Below are 19,315 nucleotides of genomic sequence, written 5' to 3'. Positions count from 1 at the left end.
TTTTTCTTTTTGTTTAAGCTCAGCGTAGGGTGTGTTGTAAACTAGAAAATAGAGAGGGAAACACAAAGTAGAGGGAAGAAGAGAGAGATATTTCTATTAATATAGATGTGGAACACAAAGCTCAAGTCTCTATTTATATAAATAGAGGACTTGGTTCCCAAGATATGTAAACCCTAATCTTAGACACAAAGGGCATCTTAGTCATTAAACTTTAGGTTTATAACAGATAATAATTTTTATGTACACCGTCGTGTCGTGTCCTCTATCATGGATTTTTAAAATTGGCGTATTAGATACACGAGAATGTTTCCGTATCGAACACTCATAACAATTTCCATGTAATGCAGAGTTAAACACAGTTTCCATAATCGAAATTGGTTTCAAGAATAACAATACACTAATGGTGTGGCGTCTCTCCAAAATCCTCTAAATTACCGTTTTTGTTTTCTTCAAAATCTTATTCTTCTTCTTTAAACTTAGATTTACTCTGGTTGGTGTCTCTTCATAATATTTTTTTTTTGATTATTAGGGTTTGATATCCTGTTTTTGATGCTTTGTGGTTGTTGTTGGATGGTGATGCAGGATTCAGCTTGAAGTCGCCGGTAGTCTTTTGTTTTTGTTCAAGAGATGGGGTGAATTTTGTGCAGTGCGTGGGTGTAGTTAGCAGGATAGTTTTGTCCTAGTTAGAAAAATATGTTGGATGGGTCGTGATTGCTGAGTTGACTATGATTTTTGTACTCCTCGGATCATTTTTTGCTCTCCCTTTAACAAAAATCTAGGACAAATGCCGACCTTTTTTCACTCCAATTTTTCATATTTAATTATGGAATGATAGGGAAATTTTGGAATAATAGGAAATGCGGTGTATAGGTGATGACATACAATTGTACATACCATCTGAATTAATCCTAAAAAGATATTAGAGATGATTAAAAAAGTACGTTGGATTCAGTTAACCTGAGAATACACTAGAGGACAACTATATTTTCACTAGAGACAATAATTAAATTGGATAATTACATCTCTTTTTTGTTAAACATCATTAAAACACGATGTTATAAGTGATTTTGGTTGCGTTCAGGGATCACCATGTTATTAGATAAATGTTGCAAAGAATGTCGTTATGATACAGTTAGCCTTCTATCAAGGAAAAAAACGCAAATTCCAGATCACCTTGCCACATGGAAACATCAAGGGAACTTTACTACTCGGTCATTGGATTTAAAGAAAAAACAAATTTAAGCAGGATAAATTTGTGATGGAGGCGTATTTTGACATAGACATGGTCCCATGGAGGACAAATGATATATTGACATGTGTCTTTCTGTGAACTGTTTCCAACAATATAAAATAAATGATTTGTGGAGAAAAAATTTGTTATCTTAATTGATTAAAATAACCAATCTCAGTCCCCATCCGCTTCGGCTCCCTTAGCTAGGTTACCCATGAGGCTCGCTGGTAGGATAACACAACAACATGTCAATTAATGTAGTAGTATGTTGTTTAAACTACAATCAGATGGGAATTGGCTGGGAAACAACAAAGTTTAAACTAATCTTATGGAATGGTTTAAATTTGCTTTAAGTGATGGAAATGTCAGTATGTAGTGGAAGATGGTTTATCAATATACTATTACATATCAGTATGTAGTGGAAGATGGTTACACTACAATCAGTACATATCAGTAAGTACTGATTGTATTCTTGTTACAATATCAGTATGGTTACACTACAATCAGTACATATTAGTATGTAGTGGAAGATGGTTATTAATATACTACTACATATCAGTATGTAATAGAAGATGGTTACACTACAATCAATACATATCAGTATGTACTGATTGCATTCTTGTTACAATATCAATATGGTTACATTACAGTCAGCACATATCAGTATGTAGTGGAAGATACTTATGCTACAATACTGACATGTAATATCAAATGTAATACTACAATACTGGTGATAGATACTGACATGTAAGATCAAAATCTCTATTTCATTATATGGTGAATGACAAACTAAGAACATATTTCATTATTCGACACTTAACGACATATTTTTTATTCGAAAGATCAATATAACTACATATTGATAGACTTATAATGTTTGAAAACCAAAAGAAGTTCTAAGAAACAACAAAAACAGTAATTTCAATACACTTATAATGTTTGTACTGTAAAGAAACAGTTATTAACCAAATTCAGTTGGTACTGACGAATCAAAGGAAACAGTAGAATATAACAAGGACTACATGTTCATAGTTGGTGGTGAGCTTTTCAAATAATAGCTGGTGGAAAGAATGGCAACGTCATCGGTATCACATTCTGCTGCACGTTCAAGCCTGTGATAAAAGAAAAGAGAAATCAAAACACTACTTACTTAAAAAATACATTGTACTGTATCATCCTACCCCAAGACATATTTTTAATATGTACTGATTGAAACACATACCTGTCACAAATCATTCTTCAGAAAGTTCATACTGACGGATAAGAGTGCATGTTGCCTTGTTGTGATGAGTTTTCAAATTACATTTTGAACACTTAACAGATTTTCTACTATTCTCCCATGTACTTTTAATACGCTTTCCCTTTTTCCTGCTTGGTGGATCCCTAATTACAACTAGTGGGAGAACGATATCGTTTACGTGATACTCATCAGGCCTGTGAGAAAAATACAGAATCATAACCACCCACTAATATGTAAACAATATATTGTTCCTTAAAAAACAATATCAAAATGTACTTTTAAAGACACATACCTGTCGTGGTTAGGAACATGTCTAATAGCTATTGAATATAGCTCACGATAACAGGTAACTTTGAAGTAATCTTCGACGTAATCAAGTATCCTTCCTCCAGATCTAGTAATAGCTGCAGTAGCGTGCGAGCATGGAAAACCATACACGTGCCATCGTTGGCAAGTACAAGTTTTTTTCTCTAGATCTACCATATGAGACCTGCACACACAAAACACACCATGTTATCTACCGAATATCTACACAGTACATATTCATATGTTATCTGCAGTACACCTAAGATACTAGTTTGTTGGATATCACATCACAGAGCATGCTGCTTAAAAAGAAAAGAAAAAATAACTAAAATTCAGATGATAGAGATTAGGGATAAATGCTAACCTTGGAGAATGTACCGCAAAGAGGTTAACATCTGACTGGCTAACTTTCCAGGGACGATCAATTTGAATGTGTAGTTCAAGCAAGGCTTGATACACATGGGTTAGCAATTCTGGGTTCATCAAGACACTCTCTTCGCGACGTTCTGACATCAACTCCATAATATGTAGCCTACAAGACAAGGAAACATCAAGTCTATTATACTACATTATACGTAGATTAACAAAACATACATGCTTGTACTGTTACAAAAGAAACTAATAAAATCTTAACACTACATATAAGCTTGTACTGTGACTAAGGGAACTGATGCAAACCTGATCTTGTCAACGAACGCACACGCATGTAACTTCTTCTCGCAGTTAATCCAATTATTGAACGATTCGACAATGCTTGAAGAAGTCTGACAATACCTACATCCCTTGAAGAACGCACTGGACCGCTTTTCCCTTGGAATGTTGCGGCAGTAGTCAGCAACCCATGGCCTTCCCAAATTTACCATTTCTTGAAGAGCTTCCTCGTATTTTGCAGGAGAAAGCGCATATGTTGCCTTTCGGAAAGCATCAGTCACTTCTTTATACTTTTCGTCAGACTTTGCGATAGGTAAGTTTTTGTCCAAGTGGAAGTAGCAATAGCTTTGATGAGAATTAGGGAACACTTTGGGAATATATTTAACCAACCCTTCACCTCGGTCAGTCATAAAAGTGATTGGGCGATCATCATCCAAAGCTTCCTTCAGATTCTTGAAAAACCACTCCCAATTGTCATTAGTTTCACCAGAAACTAATGCATATGCGAGGGGATAAAAACCTGCAAAAGGAATTATTCTTTATGTTAAGCAACTGCTAAAAGGAAAACAACCAGTACATATAGTCTTTTTCTGCTAAAAGGAAAATAATAACCAACTGCTTGACTAAGTGGAAAACTAACACTACATATTGACATGCAGTATGGTTTACCTCATACTCAGCAAGGTCAATATGTAGAAGTATACTCATTGTCAGTATTGTAGTAAATGAGTAATATAACTACCAAACACTACTTATCAACATTTAGTCCTTGGTCTATACTAATATTGTAGGAATTATTAGCTTGCCAAGACATGTTGTACTAGTTATATGTCCTTGTATAGACAGTACTAGTTGTACTGGTTATATGAAAAATAAACAAAAATAAGTTACCTTGATTTCCATTAAGACATGTTGCTGCCATAAGACCTCCTCTAAAAGTCCCAGTAAGAAATGTACAATCACAGAAAATCATTGGACGAAAAAGTTTATAGTCCTCTATAAAATCTCCAAAGCGAATAAAAAGTCTATTGAATCTCTTTGTAGCATCATTTAAGTCGAAATCAATAAATGACCCGGGGTTTGTTTCCCTAACAACATTCACCCACCAAGCAAGATCAGTGTAAGACTTGACATCATTACCAAAAATCTGTTTATGCGACAACTCAAGTGCATGATATGCGTGGTAATACTTGATGTCGATCCCGCCACAACCTTTAACATAATCTACAATCTCTCCTGGCTTTACGAGAGGGTTTTGCCTGACACGCTCATGAATTAAATTGTTCATAAACTTTCTCAAAACTTTTGGATTCTTCAACATATAACCACCACTACAGGTGTGCCTCCCAACATATTCCTTTATCTTAAAAACATCAATAGAACTACCAATGGCAGTTGCATGAAGCCTCCATGAACAACCTTCCACGCTGCATACAGCGGTGAATCTCTCTAGGTCATTCTTCAACTTTCTTACCTCATATCCAGTTCTCATGCAGTATTTTTTGCAAGCTATACGTATAGAATCAACGCCACCATAGAATAATTGTTCTGTATCCTCAAAGATGTTCTCTCAACCATCTGAAAAAAGCACATTTGGAACCTCTTTACCATTTTTCAAATAACAGTTTTTTTCACTGACAACTAAGTCTGCATTACTATCAACTTCCATATGCCTAGAAGAACTAGATGCGCCAGCTGAAATTACATCCGCCTACAAATCAAAAAAAGCCGATTTCCTTGCAGAATGTAATGCAGTGATGCTCTGGAGAGTTACGTCGGCAAGAATAAGAACTATTACTTGATTATGGACATAGTTAACGACAATAGTAGATGGAGTCAACCAACTCCACATATTACAGTTGGAAAATTTCAAATCCTCTAAAGTGGAAGACGATGTAACCAAATATGCAAAGTGGTATTGCTTATGGTATACATGACAGTAGCAAGAAATATCTGAATCATGAGCAACGTCAGACATGTTAACCCTGTAAAAAATGATCCAAAAATTACATTTTGATACGTATTGAGAATACACGTATTGATATGTACTGAGTATAAAAAAGAGTCTCTGAATGTGTATGTGTTGTATCATTTCGATATGTATTGACATGTTCTATGCATTACGTATTGACATGTACTGAGTCTCTGAATGGATATGCGTTATACATTTTGATATGTATTGACATCTACTGTAGGATGAAAAGAGAGCATGCTATTTGCAGTATGTATTGGTATGTAAAACGTAGGATAAATAACATACATTTTACTACATATCAATATGTACCGTGCATATGAATAAATATGTTCCATATATTTTGACACACATGATCATATCAACAAAAAGCATACTAATGAACTGCAGCTATATCAAAAGAGAAAACAAAATTACTACACGATCTGTCTAATGAAACAAACCTATATCAAAAAATACAAAAATCAGATTACAAAGAAACTAAACAGAACAACAGCAGAGAAAAGGTGATTACAGTAACATACCTTGTTCGAATCTGAGATACCTAATTGAAACACACAAAAATCACAAAAATTACTTAAAAAATCGAACGGAAACTGAATTGAACAATGTAAATCATCATAAAACTGAAATCGTAAAAGAAAGATAACAATGTACATCATAGACAATTATTTTGATAGAAATCGGATCAGAATAAACCTAATTATTCATCATGATTTCAAGAACATCAACAGAGGAAGATGATTAAAAGTAAATACCTTGTTCGAAGCTGAGATGAACCTAATTCGAAGCTGAGATGAACCTAATTAAAATACACTGCCAGCAACAGAGAGCGAGAAACACAAAACGCAGCAGCAGAGAAGCGAGAGACTGGATCTGAGATGAAAAAAAAGAGGAAAGAAACAGAGCAGGAATTTTATCTTTTCATTATATACAGTTGCAGATGGGTATGTATGGTATATTGGAAAGTAAGCTTTGTTTCAACCGCACGTGGCTGGACTAAAAAATAAAAATTCTGATCCAAAAACATGTTTTTGGACCAACGGATAATTTTGTTCTCGTGGTGGACTATACATTAACCGGTCCTGGATTTTTTTTGGATTAACGAGTAATTCTTAGAAAATTCATCCGTTTAAGCAGTATAGGCGCCCTAACCCTCGGCCATGCGCCCTTACCGTATTGGTAGCGTGTAAAATATGAAATCGGATAAAACGGCCGTTTTGTACGAAACATCTGAAAGACTGCAACAGTAAAACCCTACAAAGAGGAAGGTTTGGTAAAGGGGAAAAACTGAAAACGAAAACCCTAAAAAAGTCCTAACAAACTAAGCTCCGTGATTTAAGGAAGAAAAAGAAAAAACAAATGGAGGAGGAAACTTTGATGGATGTAGGAGTAGGAATTAACAAAGAAACAGAGGTTGCTCCAGCTCTAATCTCAGTTCATCCACTTGAGAAATCTGTTGCTGTAGCTATTGGTTCTCAACTTCGCGTCTATGATTTACAGTAAACTTTATGACTCTCTTTTTCGTTTTCAGTTACTGATTTGCTTAGTTATGAGAAAACCAGTGCATCCAAGCAGTTAGTATAGTTTTTGATTTTGTGATAATTTGACCTTTTTTGTTTTGTTTTTATGCAGAGGAGACTGTTGTATTAATTTAGTGGACGATTCTGGTGGAAACCAACATACTGGTTCAATAAGGGAAATCTGTTATGGTGCAAAAGGAAGTCTTTTTGCATCTGCTGGTGATGATAAGCTTGTTAAGATTTGGAGCACTGATTCTTGGCATTGCATCCGTACTGTGTAAGTCTTATTCAGATTACTGTTTGATTTCAACTGTAAGATGATTGTAGCAATCCATTCTGGTCAAATTTTTCTTCTGGGAGAGATGATGATGATTGTACTTGTATGGGGATTACATTCTGTAATGACGATTTGTTAGAGTGTAACTCTGCCCAAGAAACCAGGGTTCATACAAAATTTACTGATCTAACAATGACATAGAACTAAAGTACTAAACAAACCAGAGTAAAGATACTGCATTATGCTAACTGGTGCTTGCTTAGTTTCTTATATTACTTACTGCATGTATTATGGAATCTATTACAGTAATCAAACCCAAGGTTCTGATTCTTATTATTAATCATACACGAGATGGAAGTTGTAGAAATGCATTATATACCTTCGTACAAAGACATATCCTAAACAACTGAAATCTGAAGTAGTCGGTAAAGCAAATGCTTGTCTCCAGTTGTTTTCTTTTGTGGTATTTTCACTAGTTCTTTCATGTTCCAATTGCAATTACTATATTGTCTTTTTTATATCGTTTTGTTTGGTGCAATGATAACAGGTGTTCGGAGAAGCGAGTGACTGCGGTGGCGATAAGCCATGATGGTTTCTTTGTTACTTTTGCCGATAAGTTCGGAGTTGTTTGGGTGGTCGGGTTAGATGGTATTTGCAATGAAACTAATAACAAGCCTGCATCTTTATTTGGGCACTACTGCAGTATCATTACTAGCCTGGTGTGTCACCTCTTCTCTTATTTATGTTTGCGTGTTATCTGAATAATCTGGTGGAAAAATTATATGTACCTTGCATGATCTTTCCAGATAAATTTGTAGAAGTTATTTGAGTTTGATTTTTGGTGTTGCGTTGGGACTAATTTTAGTTCCTAAAGAACTGTTGTCTGTAATGTTGTTGGCATAAATAGACATGTGAAGACCAATCATCCTAATTTCGGCTCTGTTGCTACCAGCATTGCTAGAAAACATACGCATACATATATGATGCGGAGTTTCTATTATCCGTCGAATTTTGAATAAACATTTCGAGGAAATAAAATCTTGTGACAGTCCTACAGATACAATAGTTCCTTTATATGGTTAATTGTTCCAAATACACAATCATGACTTACCAATAGCATTGAAATAGAGACCTTCCAATAGGTTCGAGCCAAAAAAGGTCAATATGTAAGATTAATAAAAATCAATATATATGTACAGACAGAAGGAATGGATCAGCTATACAACACATTTTAAAGACCACGGAGTTTCCTAGCCAAGTCTTCACATGGACTGTTGAAAACTGTTTTGTCGTCATATCATAAAGTGTTCATCACTGCTAAAAGAATAAGAAGAAATGTGAGATTCTTAGTTTTTTATCTTTCTGCGTCACGTATCTGATTGTATTGTTATCTAACTACTAACATGCATCAGTAGTAGATCCTAACGTTGAATTAGTTTTTCTATGGGACCTCGTAGTCTTTTACGCCATGAGTTAATATTACTGTTACTCGGACCATTCCCTTTTATGGGACCTCGTAGTCTTTTATGCCATGCGTTAATATTACTGTTACTAGAGAACCATTCCCTACTACTATTAATTTACCTTTCAGCTTGCAGGAATTCTCTCCTGATGGAAGGTTCATCATTAGTGCTGACCGTGACTTCAAAATTCGTGTAATATATCTCCCTCTCTATAAAATAATCATGTATTACTTGATTATAATTGCTTATCGTATTTAGGTTACTTATTCTGACAAGTAACTCTTATTTTGACAGGTCACTGTTTTCCCTGAGAAGCCTTTAAGTGGAGCGCATGAGATACAGAGCTTTTGCCTTGGTCATACAGAGTGAGTAAGTTATTGCTTTATTGTGTCTTTTGCTGATGGCATTTGTTTTTTAAGCACGTAATAAATTACCCTCTCTGCCGTAGTTCCTATGCTATCTGGTTTCTTTTTTTGTATTTGTATGTGGTCATGACCCCAAAATAGAATAAAATATGAACCGTATCTTAGTAATAGTTGGTGAATAAATGACGTATGAACCCTTTATGGCAGATTTGTTTCCTGTGTTGCTGTTGTTGCGTCTCCAGAAGTCCCAGAAGGATTTCTTCTCTCTGGAAGCGGTGATTGTACTGTGAGTATTTTGTTAAGCTACTGGATGGTTCAAAATGCAGTTAGCCTAATTACATTATTGCTATGTGTGGTTTTTTAGGTTCGTTTGTGGGATATCACTTCTGGAGCCCTTCTTGATACATGTGATGTATCAGCACAGGTAAGTCAGCTTTTAGATTTTTTGGATTTATTCTGGTGTTGGTGATGGCAAAGTAGTTCATGTTCTTGCTTACCTAGTTAGTAGTATCTTTATGGTTGCTCTCTAAAGGCAGGGGTTCGAGAACCTAGTGAAAAAGAAGATGCATTCTCTTCTGCTGTTACTGACATATGTGCCTATCCAAATGGTTCAATAGTTGCAGTGGCCGTTCAAGGGTAGGTCCCTCTAGGTTCTGAGCATTTTGCTTTTCTCTATTTCCTTGTTACTTAATACTTCCTTAAAACCTAACTTTTTTAGTTATTTGATATGACCACATTTTTTCTCCTGTTTTAGCTTGCAAGGAGTTTTGCTTCTGAGCTGCGATCTTTTTGCGAGAACTCTTTCTGTTATCAAGGTATGAATGAACTGAATTTTAATATACTAAATTTCTCCCCCACACAATCACCAATCTTCTGTCATATTCCTGTGAACATCATCACATCTCAATTGATTGTTGTAGGTTGTTTCTGTGGGGGAGACTTTCATCCCGACAAGCTTGGGTTTAAACTCTTCAGCAGAGCACTTGTGGATGATTACAGGTGCCTCTAATTTACCTGCATTAGATGACCCATCTTTTGCACGTGTAAGAGTAGTCTCCGGTATCCATAAAGAGAGTAAAGGTTCCACTTGGAGTGACCCAATTGTGTTGGAAGACAGCAAAATACCTGGAGGAGAGAAACTCCTGGAGAAGTTGCAAGGTAGTGTGTCCATAGCGAAAGAGGAACAGACATTGGCAGCAGCTGCTGAAGCAGTAAAGATGGCAATGCGTAACTTATTAATTAAAAGAGAATATTCATCAGAGAAACGAGAGCTGAGAAAGAAAAGCAGAAATGATAAAAAGCTGAAACAATAGTAAGATTGTTCTATGTTTGATTTGAGCTTCTATTTTGTGTTTTTTTCTTCCTTTTTGCAACTTAGTTTTGAAGGGAGAGAGTAATTGTGATTTGTTTTTGAGTAGTGTACTACCATGTAACTTAATCGGTTAGAAGATTATGTCGAAAGTCAAATTCGAGTTGGTTTTAAGGATGAATAACTTAAGAATTGCCTATTCAATCTTTGTTTGTAGTTCTACCAATTGGGAACTACAAAATTAGAGCTCGAGTAAGTTACTTACAGGCTTTTTTGTGAATTCAAACAAGCTAGTCGGTTCCCATTTGATGAACTAGGAACCCTTGATTTAAAGGAGCCATTTTCATTCTAGCATTATCTATTAGCATCTCGTACCAGTCACTGTTATGTATCGACTCATGTTGGATAAAGACATACTGTAATAAAAACTAGATACACATCACTGACATCAGTTTGGATTTCTGGCATTTGTTTAGTGCAAATTTTGATAACCTACCAACTAGAAAAGGAATATACCTTCATTACCTTGTAATACTGAAGTGACCCTGGGGCCTGGAATCAATTTGTGGATCAAGAAAGGAACTAGCATAACGTTTTCTGATTCCAATTGCACCCCTGAGTTCTCATGAAACCTAAATAGCTAAATTTACAATCACTCAAATTACCAGGGTCCTCCAATTTCTTTCTACTTTATCTTAGTGAGGTCTTTAATCTTTGAAAACGTAACAATCGTACTTGTAACTTTTTTTCTTACTTTGTCAAGAAAATTGAAATTCAAATCTTTGATGTGAGTGAGTGACTGTTTTTTTCACGGTTCACCAAGACTTTTTGTACAAACATAATAAGTCTAGGGCCATTGATGAAAGCAACATGATGAATTAAGATCAAAACAAGTGTAGGGAGATTAAGGTACATGATGAGTTAACCGTGTTTCTAACATTAACTTTCATGTAGGATCAACACTTATCACTTTGGTTTACCAGTTTCAAGTCCGTGAAAGTCAAAATCACAAAAACTAAAGTCAAAATCACTTTGATTAACTAAAGATCTTTCTTCATATTAGTATAAGTTATCAAATGAGCAAGTGAAAGTGACAACGGCAAAGAGTAGTCTTTGACAATACCGGCTAGGTTTAATGTTAGGTTGACACGCAGTGCATCCAAAAGAGTCCTATCTAAATTTGTTGATGGTGAAATAAAGAAGTCTCGCTCAAACTTCAAAAGAGAAAGGGAACTTCTCCTAGAGGTCTTCTTCGTCACTATACTCACGTTGACAGAAGAGGCACAATTCGAGAAAAGAAGTTGAGGAAATTCGATAGAAAGCAACTCTTGAGTTTATTGCAACGGAGATTTGCTAGCACTAGAAAATGTCTTTGATAGAATAGTCCTAAAAAATAATATTTCATGTAGGGAAAGAAAATGACATGGTAAAATAAATTTATCAACTAATAAGGTTAACAGAGGCCCACTTAAAAGAGTAATCTGGTAGGTATATGATAAAGAACCATTTTTTGGGACCATGATTTTTTTGTGGGGACCATGATTCTATTTTAGGCAAGACATTATAAGTAATCCTCAGTCACCCTTTATCTAAATATTTTTCTTAGTATTAAACTTATCCTCCTTACTTAAATGTGGTAGTTTAATGATTAATTAATTATTAGTTAATGGTTAATATGATTAGTAATAATTAGTGATTAGTATGATTAGTAATGATTAGTTACCATTAAGAAGTTCTATTACAAAAAATTGAAAATTTTCTTTGCGAGAAATTTTAAATTTTTTTGCGATTAAGTTCGGTTACCCAAATTTATGACCAAAAACGAACTTAATGATTAGTGATTAGTATGATTAGTAATGATTTAAAACTTAAAACTTTTTTGTGTGACCATTAAATAGTTCGGTTATAAAAACATTTAAAATTTTTTACGATCAAACCGAACTTAAAGTTCGGTTAAGAAACATTTTTTGCGACGTAACCGAACTAAAATTCGGTTGGGAAATGTTTTTTGCAACTAACCGAACTAGGGTTCGGTTGGGAAATGTTTTTGCAACTAACCGAACTATTAGGGTTCGGTTGGGAAATGTTTTTTGCTACCGTGAACACATAAATCTCGAAGCCATCCACGTGTTCCAGATTGTGAACACATAAATCTCGAATCCATCCACGTGTTCACAAACAATAATCGCATACATTCTAATTCTGAAATTGTACGTCGTATATGTAAAGGGGATGATTATATCGATTCATCGACTCTAAGCCTTCGGGCTTGTCATTGTCTAGTCGAATATTATCATAAATAATGTTCGTATAAAAGGGGTAAACAGAGAATCAAACATAAATGTAAAGCACATGACGTTCAATGCTGAATGTAAAGTGCTGAAATATAAATGAGACAAAGATTTACGTGGTTCGACACTAAGGCCTACATCCACGGGGTTGGTGTTTCACTATGTATTGAATGATTACAAAGATAATCAAATGACTTTAGAGTACACATAGGTATGTGGAAGTAGGGGGATCACTTACTCTTCCTATTTCTCTCTCCTATATTCTCCAATCTTTTCTCTGGATCGGTCGACCCCTTCTCTCTTAGTGGAGAGGGGTATTTATAGGGTTGGAACGTGGGTCCTACTTCTGAGGTTCCGTTGTAATCTTATCTTCTTGTGCTTTGTTCCCATTACGCATAGGTCTTCGGCATATGCTGAAGCCTAAGCTTGAATACGAAGGGTTATCCTCGCCTCTTCCACGAGCTGATTGACACGTGTATATCTCGTTGGTATTTAATGCGGGTAGATGAATGTCTGCTCGTGTCAGACAAGTGTCTCTTTGTCTGGTCACATCTGTGTCAGTCAAACTTCCTCTCATCCGTTGATCTGGGATCTTCCTCGGGATTGGGTGTATTAACACCCAAGGGGTATTATCTAGTGCTCCTCTAAGCCATCATACATCTGTGATCCTCTGTCCCTGACCGTCAGATATGCTGACCGGTGGCATCTTCTGATGAGATGCTTGTTATCATGTTTTGATATCTTGTTTTGCATGCCTTCCACGTGTCTCTTTCTGTACACGTGGTGGATGATGAAAGGTGTACATACAATTTGCCCCTCTTCTTCTGACTTGGGCGCATTTTGCAATTTAGAAGAAGAAAGGTCGTCCTACACGTTTTATCTCTCCTGAAATAACTTCCCCTATAAATATGGGCACGTTTCCCACTTTGCATTAACTTTCCCCATAACTGCTCCTTGGTACGAGGGACAGTTATTGTCTTCTCTAGCTTCATAAATAGGAAAGAAAATGTGAAAAAAACTTTTATCCTCTTCTTGTCAGTGTTCATCCTTTCTTTGTTTTATATTCTTGTTCTTTAGTCACTTATTATCGTCATTCTTGTGAGGAAGATAACAACATTCAATTTTCTGTCTCTTTCGCTCTCGACTGTTGTTGCCCCTGTATCGCAGACAACTAGCTTTTGATATCTCCGATCCTCCTTTCTTCGACTGTGGTTGGTGCTTGTCGTCCTCTTCTATACAGGTATGGGGTTTTTCATTAGCTGCTCATCATTGATTTATCTATGTATTTACCCGTTTGTTTCCTGCTGCTGTATTCTTGGCTTTGTGATGAAGAACACACATGTCGAAGCATATATGTTTTCCCCTGTTCTTTGTTACAAAGTCTGTGAGTCTGTATCTAAGTATCATCCCTGGAGTTTGATGGAGTATTTCTGGTTATTTTTAGTTCTTAGGGTTTTTAATGTTCATCCGGATGAACCATCAATTATGGTTTTTTTTTTGATCTTTAGTGATCTCTTCGTATTCTTCTCTAAACAGTTTTTATGTTTCCTTGTAGATATGTATGATCGTCCGCGGGCTCCTTACCAAACCCCGCCGTCTAGTCCGCCAAAATCCCCTCCGCGTCGAGATTCTGACAGATCTCCACTTGGGGAAGGTCCTTACAAGTCTTCGCAATCGGATCCTCGGGGTCATAGGGTTTCATCTTCCTCTGGTGTGAAGGTTGTGCCTACTAGGAAAGGGGATGTGCCGAAGGGTCATTCTGGGTCTAGGTATGCTGTTAACCGTGCCCCTTCTCGTCCTCGTGAAGATTCTAGGAGTACGCAGGCTCCCCCTCGTGATGACTCTAGGAATACGCGCGCTCCTCCTCCTCGAAATGAAACATTGGATGTTCCGCCCCTTCGTTCTATGGCTCCTCCTTCAGTGCCTCCGCAGAAATATTTGCCGCCTCCTCCCACGGTTTCTTTCAAAGGGAAGTAATCCAAGGGTACTATGTCAAGAGCTGATCCGTCTAAAAATCTTCCTTCTAAAAGGAAAGCTTCGGAATTGAGTCTTACTTCTGATTCCGCAGACGAAGAAGAAACTGTCCCCGTGATACGCAACATTTCAGTTGGTAAGAAGAAGGTCACTTTCAAGCATATTGATCTTGAGATGTTCAAGGAAAAACATGAGCTTCAAGATTTTGAGGTTCGCTTCTATGCCCCTGATGATGATATCACTTACGAGCTCCTTGCTAAGTATCAGTTTGACGAGTTTCATCTATTGACTACGGTTGGAGCCTTCGAGGCGGGTCTCATGTTGCCCCTATATAAGTCGGGTGACTCCTTTTATTATGACGTGATGACTAGTCGCGAAGGATCTTCCACAAACACTCATAATCGTTCCGTGTCACAACTATCTGGGAATTATCTTCGTGCACTGAAGGAATGTTACCTGCGAAGCAAGGGAGAGACTATGATGACATGCTATGTTCCAAATCCTGCTGAGAGAGAGTGGTACACTCCTCAGAATTTTAACAGTTCCTTTGGGGATTATGTCAACAGTAGAAACCGTAAGCCGTGGAGTGTTAGTCTTCTTAACATTGCTGTTCCTCGTGGTGAAATTAGTCTTTTGAGTGAGGTGAGTGATGCCAAGTTGAAGTATGTTCCTCGTACTGAGGGATCTGCTAAACAGAAACTCTTTCCTGCTCGTGAAAGGATTAAGCGTGACCATGATTATGAATGGCATGCTACTGTTATTGAGGTAGTTGGTCCTTGGGCTTATGGTTGGATTCCTGGTCCGCGCGGTTGGCGTCCTTCTGAAAACAACAAGCCTCGTGAAACTCCTCCTGATCGTTATGGAGATTTCTGTCCTTGGCGTCCGAATTTCGCGGGCATGAATTTTCCTTACGCTCTTGATGTCGTTGATGGAGATGAGGAGGAGGGTTCTGGTGCTACCCATCCACCGAAGAGTGCTGCTGCTGCCAAGGTATAGTTTCTTCTTATATTCTCTATTCTATTTTCCCCTTTTTCCTTGCTTGAAATAATTTTCATTTTTGAAGTGAGGGAAAAAATGAGCCTTTGTGGGGATGTGTACTGGTTTGTAGGTGTCGAAGAAGAAGAAACTTGGACCAAAACAATCTTCTACTGTGGTTACCGGTGAGGCTCAGGTTTATGAGGAGGTTACGAGTCCTGTAAACGAAGGGTATGCTGAGGATGAAGAAATATCCGATGGAGAAGAGCGTACCGATACTTCTCACCCTGATGACGAAGGTGGTAATGGTGAAGAAGAAGTTGTCGCGGGTGGTGATGGTGAAGAAGAAATTTCCGCGGGTGGTGATGGTGAGTCTGAGGGTAATATTACCGTTGGTGGTACTGGCGGGGGTGGATCTGCCCCTGTTGGCGATAATATTGTTGGTGTGGGTACTCTGCCCGTTATTTCCCCTGAATTTTCTTTTGGTAGGATATATTCCGCGGAGGAATCCTTTGATGTGAATGCTGCCATGGGTCTTGCCGAAGACTTCTCATTGCTTTCCCCAAATGATGATTGGGATGTGCTTGGGGATATTGGTAAAGAAGATGCTACCGGTCAGCAGGCTGAAAACGCCGGTGGCCATACTGAGGCTGGTGATGTCGAGACTTGCGCGAGTGAGGGGAGAACAGCCAAAGGGAAGTCTGCGGTTGAATCTCCTTCAGAAGATTTCCCTTACTCGCTAATGCCTGAAGGCGAAGATGCCATTTTGGCTTGGCTTAAGAAGAAAAATCTGATGTTCGTCCCCAACCCTGCCCCAGTGGTCCCTGGTTAGAAGAATTCTGACGCTTATAATCGTCAGATGATGCAAGTGTCTTCTGAAGTACGTGTTGCTGAGATGTGGGAGAAGAATCTGAGAGCTTCAGAAGCTAACCTAGTGGTTTACCCTCCCTCCTCTGTTGCTGATATGATGGCCATAGCTGATGGGTACCAATACGGTTTTCCCCAGCAGCGTGTCTTAGAGGTAAATCCTTGTACTGATTCCCCCATGATATACGAACATTGTATTCTTTGCGATATCCGATCCCTTGGGTATAATAATGTTTGTTGTTTGTGACATAGATGATGAGGAGCGAACATTGTAACCATGTTCTATACCAATTCTTTAAAGCAAAGTCTTTAAAGTTGGAGGCTAAGCTTCGTCATAGAGAAGAAGAACTATCTGCGGCCGAGATGGAAATAAGTGAACTGAAGGGTCGCCTAAAGGAAAAGGATCGGCTGGGTAATGCCGAGGAGAGTCTCCGTTCGGAACTTGCTATAGTCCGCAACGAATTGGAGCAAGCTCACAGAAATGTATCGTCCCTCACAGGTTCATATTTTTTATTGGTCTTTTACTCCTCGTGATTCCCTATTTGTACTTTGGTGTTCTGTCTCAGTCTCCCCACCCTATCTTCAGTGGGTGGAGTCCCCGAGCTCATATGGCTTCGGAAAGAAAGGGAACGACAGAAATCCTGCATTGCAGAGTTGGTGGGTAAGTTGAAAAGCGAAGCCGTAAAGTGGAATGCTCGTGTTGATGAGCACAACGCCTTAGCAGCTGAGTGGCGTGAAAAGCGAACACTTATGGTTGATATGCAAAATAAGTACAATCATGACCGTTGTCTGTTTAATGGTACGCTACTATGAACGCGTGACAACCTGCGTGATGCTCGAGGACATGCTTCGGACTTAGAGTCTAGAGTGCGCCTTTTTGGAAGGAAAGTTACAACAGGCTCGTTCTTTCTTAGGCCTCGGGGTTAGGGATAATATGCTGCATATTTCCGAGGAAAGAGATAATGCTAGGGCTGAGGTTGGTGCTCTTAGTAAAGCCCTAGCAGCGTCTCGAGATGATGTTTCTCGCCAAGTGGAATCTGAAATAGATCTTGAAGTGAATGTGTATCGACTCCATAAAAGAATTGGGGAGATGAATGACGAAGTCAACCATCTTCGTCACTTGGATTCAATGAAGCAGGTAGACTTAGACGCGAGTCAATTTGCTCTTACGAACCTTCAAACGGATTATAAGAAACATCCGACTAATATGACTTTCTTGATGAGGCTCGGGACGCAGTTGTTAATGAGTATGAAGAGGCTTCGGCTAATGTCGAAGGTATTACCTCGTTTTATCGAGTGTGATTCTGTTATTTCTTCGTTTTAACCCCTTGGTATTTCTTGTTTTCAGCACTCGAGGGACAGCTTCACGCAGCAAATGATGAGCTTAAAAAAACTCAGTCTGCCTTAGTGCAGCAGGAAGGACAAGCCAACTATTTCAAAGGGTTGGCCGCGTCTCGTGAGGAAGCAGCAGAGATTGCCTCCAAAGATGCGGAACGCCTATCTGCATTGCTGTCTCAGGCCAACCAGCGGACCGCTGTTATCACTTATAAAGCTCGATGTCATTTGGCTGAAGAGACCAAAAAAGTCCTAGATAAGATTGAACTTGATCTTAAAGTCGAACATGGTCTTGTCAAGAATTATCCGCGTCGTCCCCTTCCCGCTCCCTTGCCTGGTTCTTCTGGGACTTCTTCAGGTGGTAGCGTACCTTCATCTCGCAGAGACAACCCTGTTGATGGAGCTGTATCGTCCAAGTAGATTTCTTTTATTAGTCATAGAAAGTTGATCCTTGTTGATTATATAATTTCGGATCATTTTTTGATGTATTTCCTGCTTTATCTTATTTGCTGAACTTGTAATCAACTCTTTATGAAATGGATCATCCTTTTGGCATACCTGCGTTATCAATTCATTTTTATTTTAAGTATTGTGAAGTGTTAAACTAGAAATAACTTGCTTTGTAAAAAGTTGAGAGTGTTTGGGTGCGACACCGAAGGTAAATACCTTCGTGATCGTCTTGAGACCTGTCACCCCGCTGGCGAATCCTGGGCCAGAGGATTCCCAAACGGTGGGGGCCGAGGAAGCGTTCTAGGATATGGAATGATTATTTGAAATATTTACATGCACCCATTCCGTCGATCCACTGCCTTAAAATTGGTTGGGTATCTCTTTCTGCTGGGTGCCTTCCCCCTGGTCTTACACTCATAGACACTGATAGGGGAGCCATGAGAGATTGTAGATTAACTACTTTCCCCAATATTGTTAATTTATTATGTAATGTACATGCGTTCACCCAGCGGGCCTTTTGACCATTTCGTTTGCTTGAAGATTTCCCCAAAAGTTTGTTTGATTGAAAGGTTGAGGCCTGCTACTCCTCGTCCAGAGATAGAAACATGTAAAGCGGTTACGCTACCTTATTCTTCTGGTATTCTTCACGCAGATGCAAAGTTGCGCTGCTCCTATGGGTAGTATGGTTTGAGCCATTTAGCATTCCAAGGGTGCCGGAGGACCTCGCCTTTCAGATTGCGAAGATAGTAGGAACCGTTTCCCGCAATGTCGTGTATTATAAAAGGTCCTCCCCATGTAGGTGCTAACTTTCCCCATTTCTTCTCTCGTTGATATTGCGGGATTGTTCTTAGCACATACTGCCCTTCTACAAAATTTCGAAGCTTAACCTTTTTGTTGTACTCTCTCGCTAATCTCCGTTGATAATTTTCCATCTTTTGCAATGCTGCTTACCTCCTTTCTTCCAGGTCGTCCAGTCTCTCTAACATCATGTCTGTTGTGAGATTTTTCTCCCATGCTTCGGTCTTTGTGGTTGGCATGAGGATCTCTGTTGGGATGACTGCTTCAGCTCCATAAGTGAGGAGAAAT

The 19,315-nt window shown here is 38.3% G+C and overlaps 1 protein-coding gene across 1 annotated transcript; it reads left to right on the top strand.

The window, feature by feature from the left end:
* The first annotated feature begins 6,676 nt into the window (after nt 1–6,676).
* LOC113315190 (tRNA (guanine-N(7)-)-methyltransferase non-catalytic subunit WDR4-like) lies at nt 6,677–10,557 on the top strand. Its single transcript, XM_026563491.1, has 10 exons — nt 6,677–6,902; nt 7,036–7,200; nt 7,748–7,919; nt 8,799–8,855; nt 8,958–9,028; nt 9,236–9,314; nt 9,393–9,452; nt 9,561–9,664; nt 9,783–9,843; nt 9,949–10,557. Exons 1-10 carry the CDS (start codon nt 6,763–6,765, stop codon nt 10,339–10,341), a joined length of 1,302 nt encoding a protein of 433 aa, XP_026419276.1. The 5' UTR covers nt 6,677–6,762; the 3' UTR covers nt 10,342–10,557.
* Nucleotides 10,558–19,315: the final 8,758 nt, after the last annotated feature.

Source organism: Papaver somniferum, chromosome 10, assembly GCF_003573695.1.
Source record: "Papaver somniferum cultivar HN1 chromosome 10, ASM357369v1, whole genome shotgun sequence".
NCBI lineage: Eukaryota > Viridiplantae > Streptophyta > Magnoliopsida > Ranunculales > Papaveraceae > Papaver > Papaver somniferum.
This window is presented reverse-complemented; position numbering and strand designations above follow the sequence as displayed.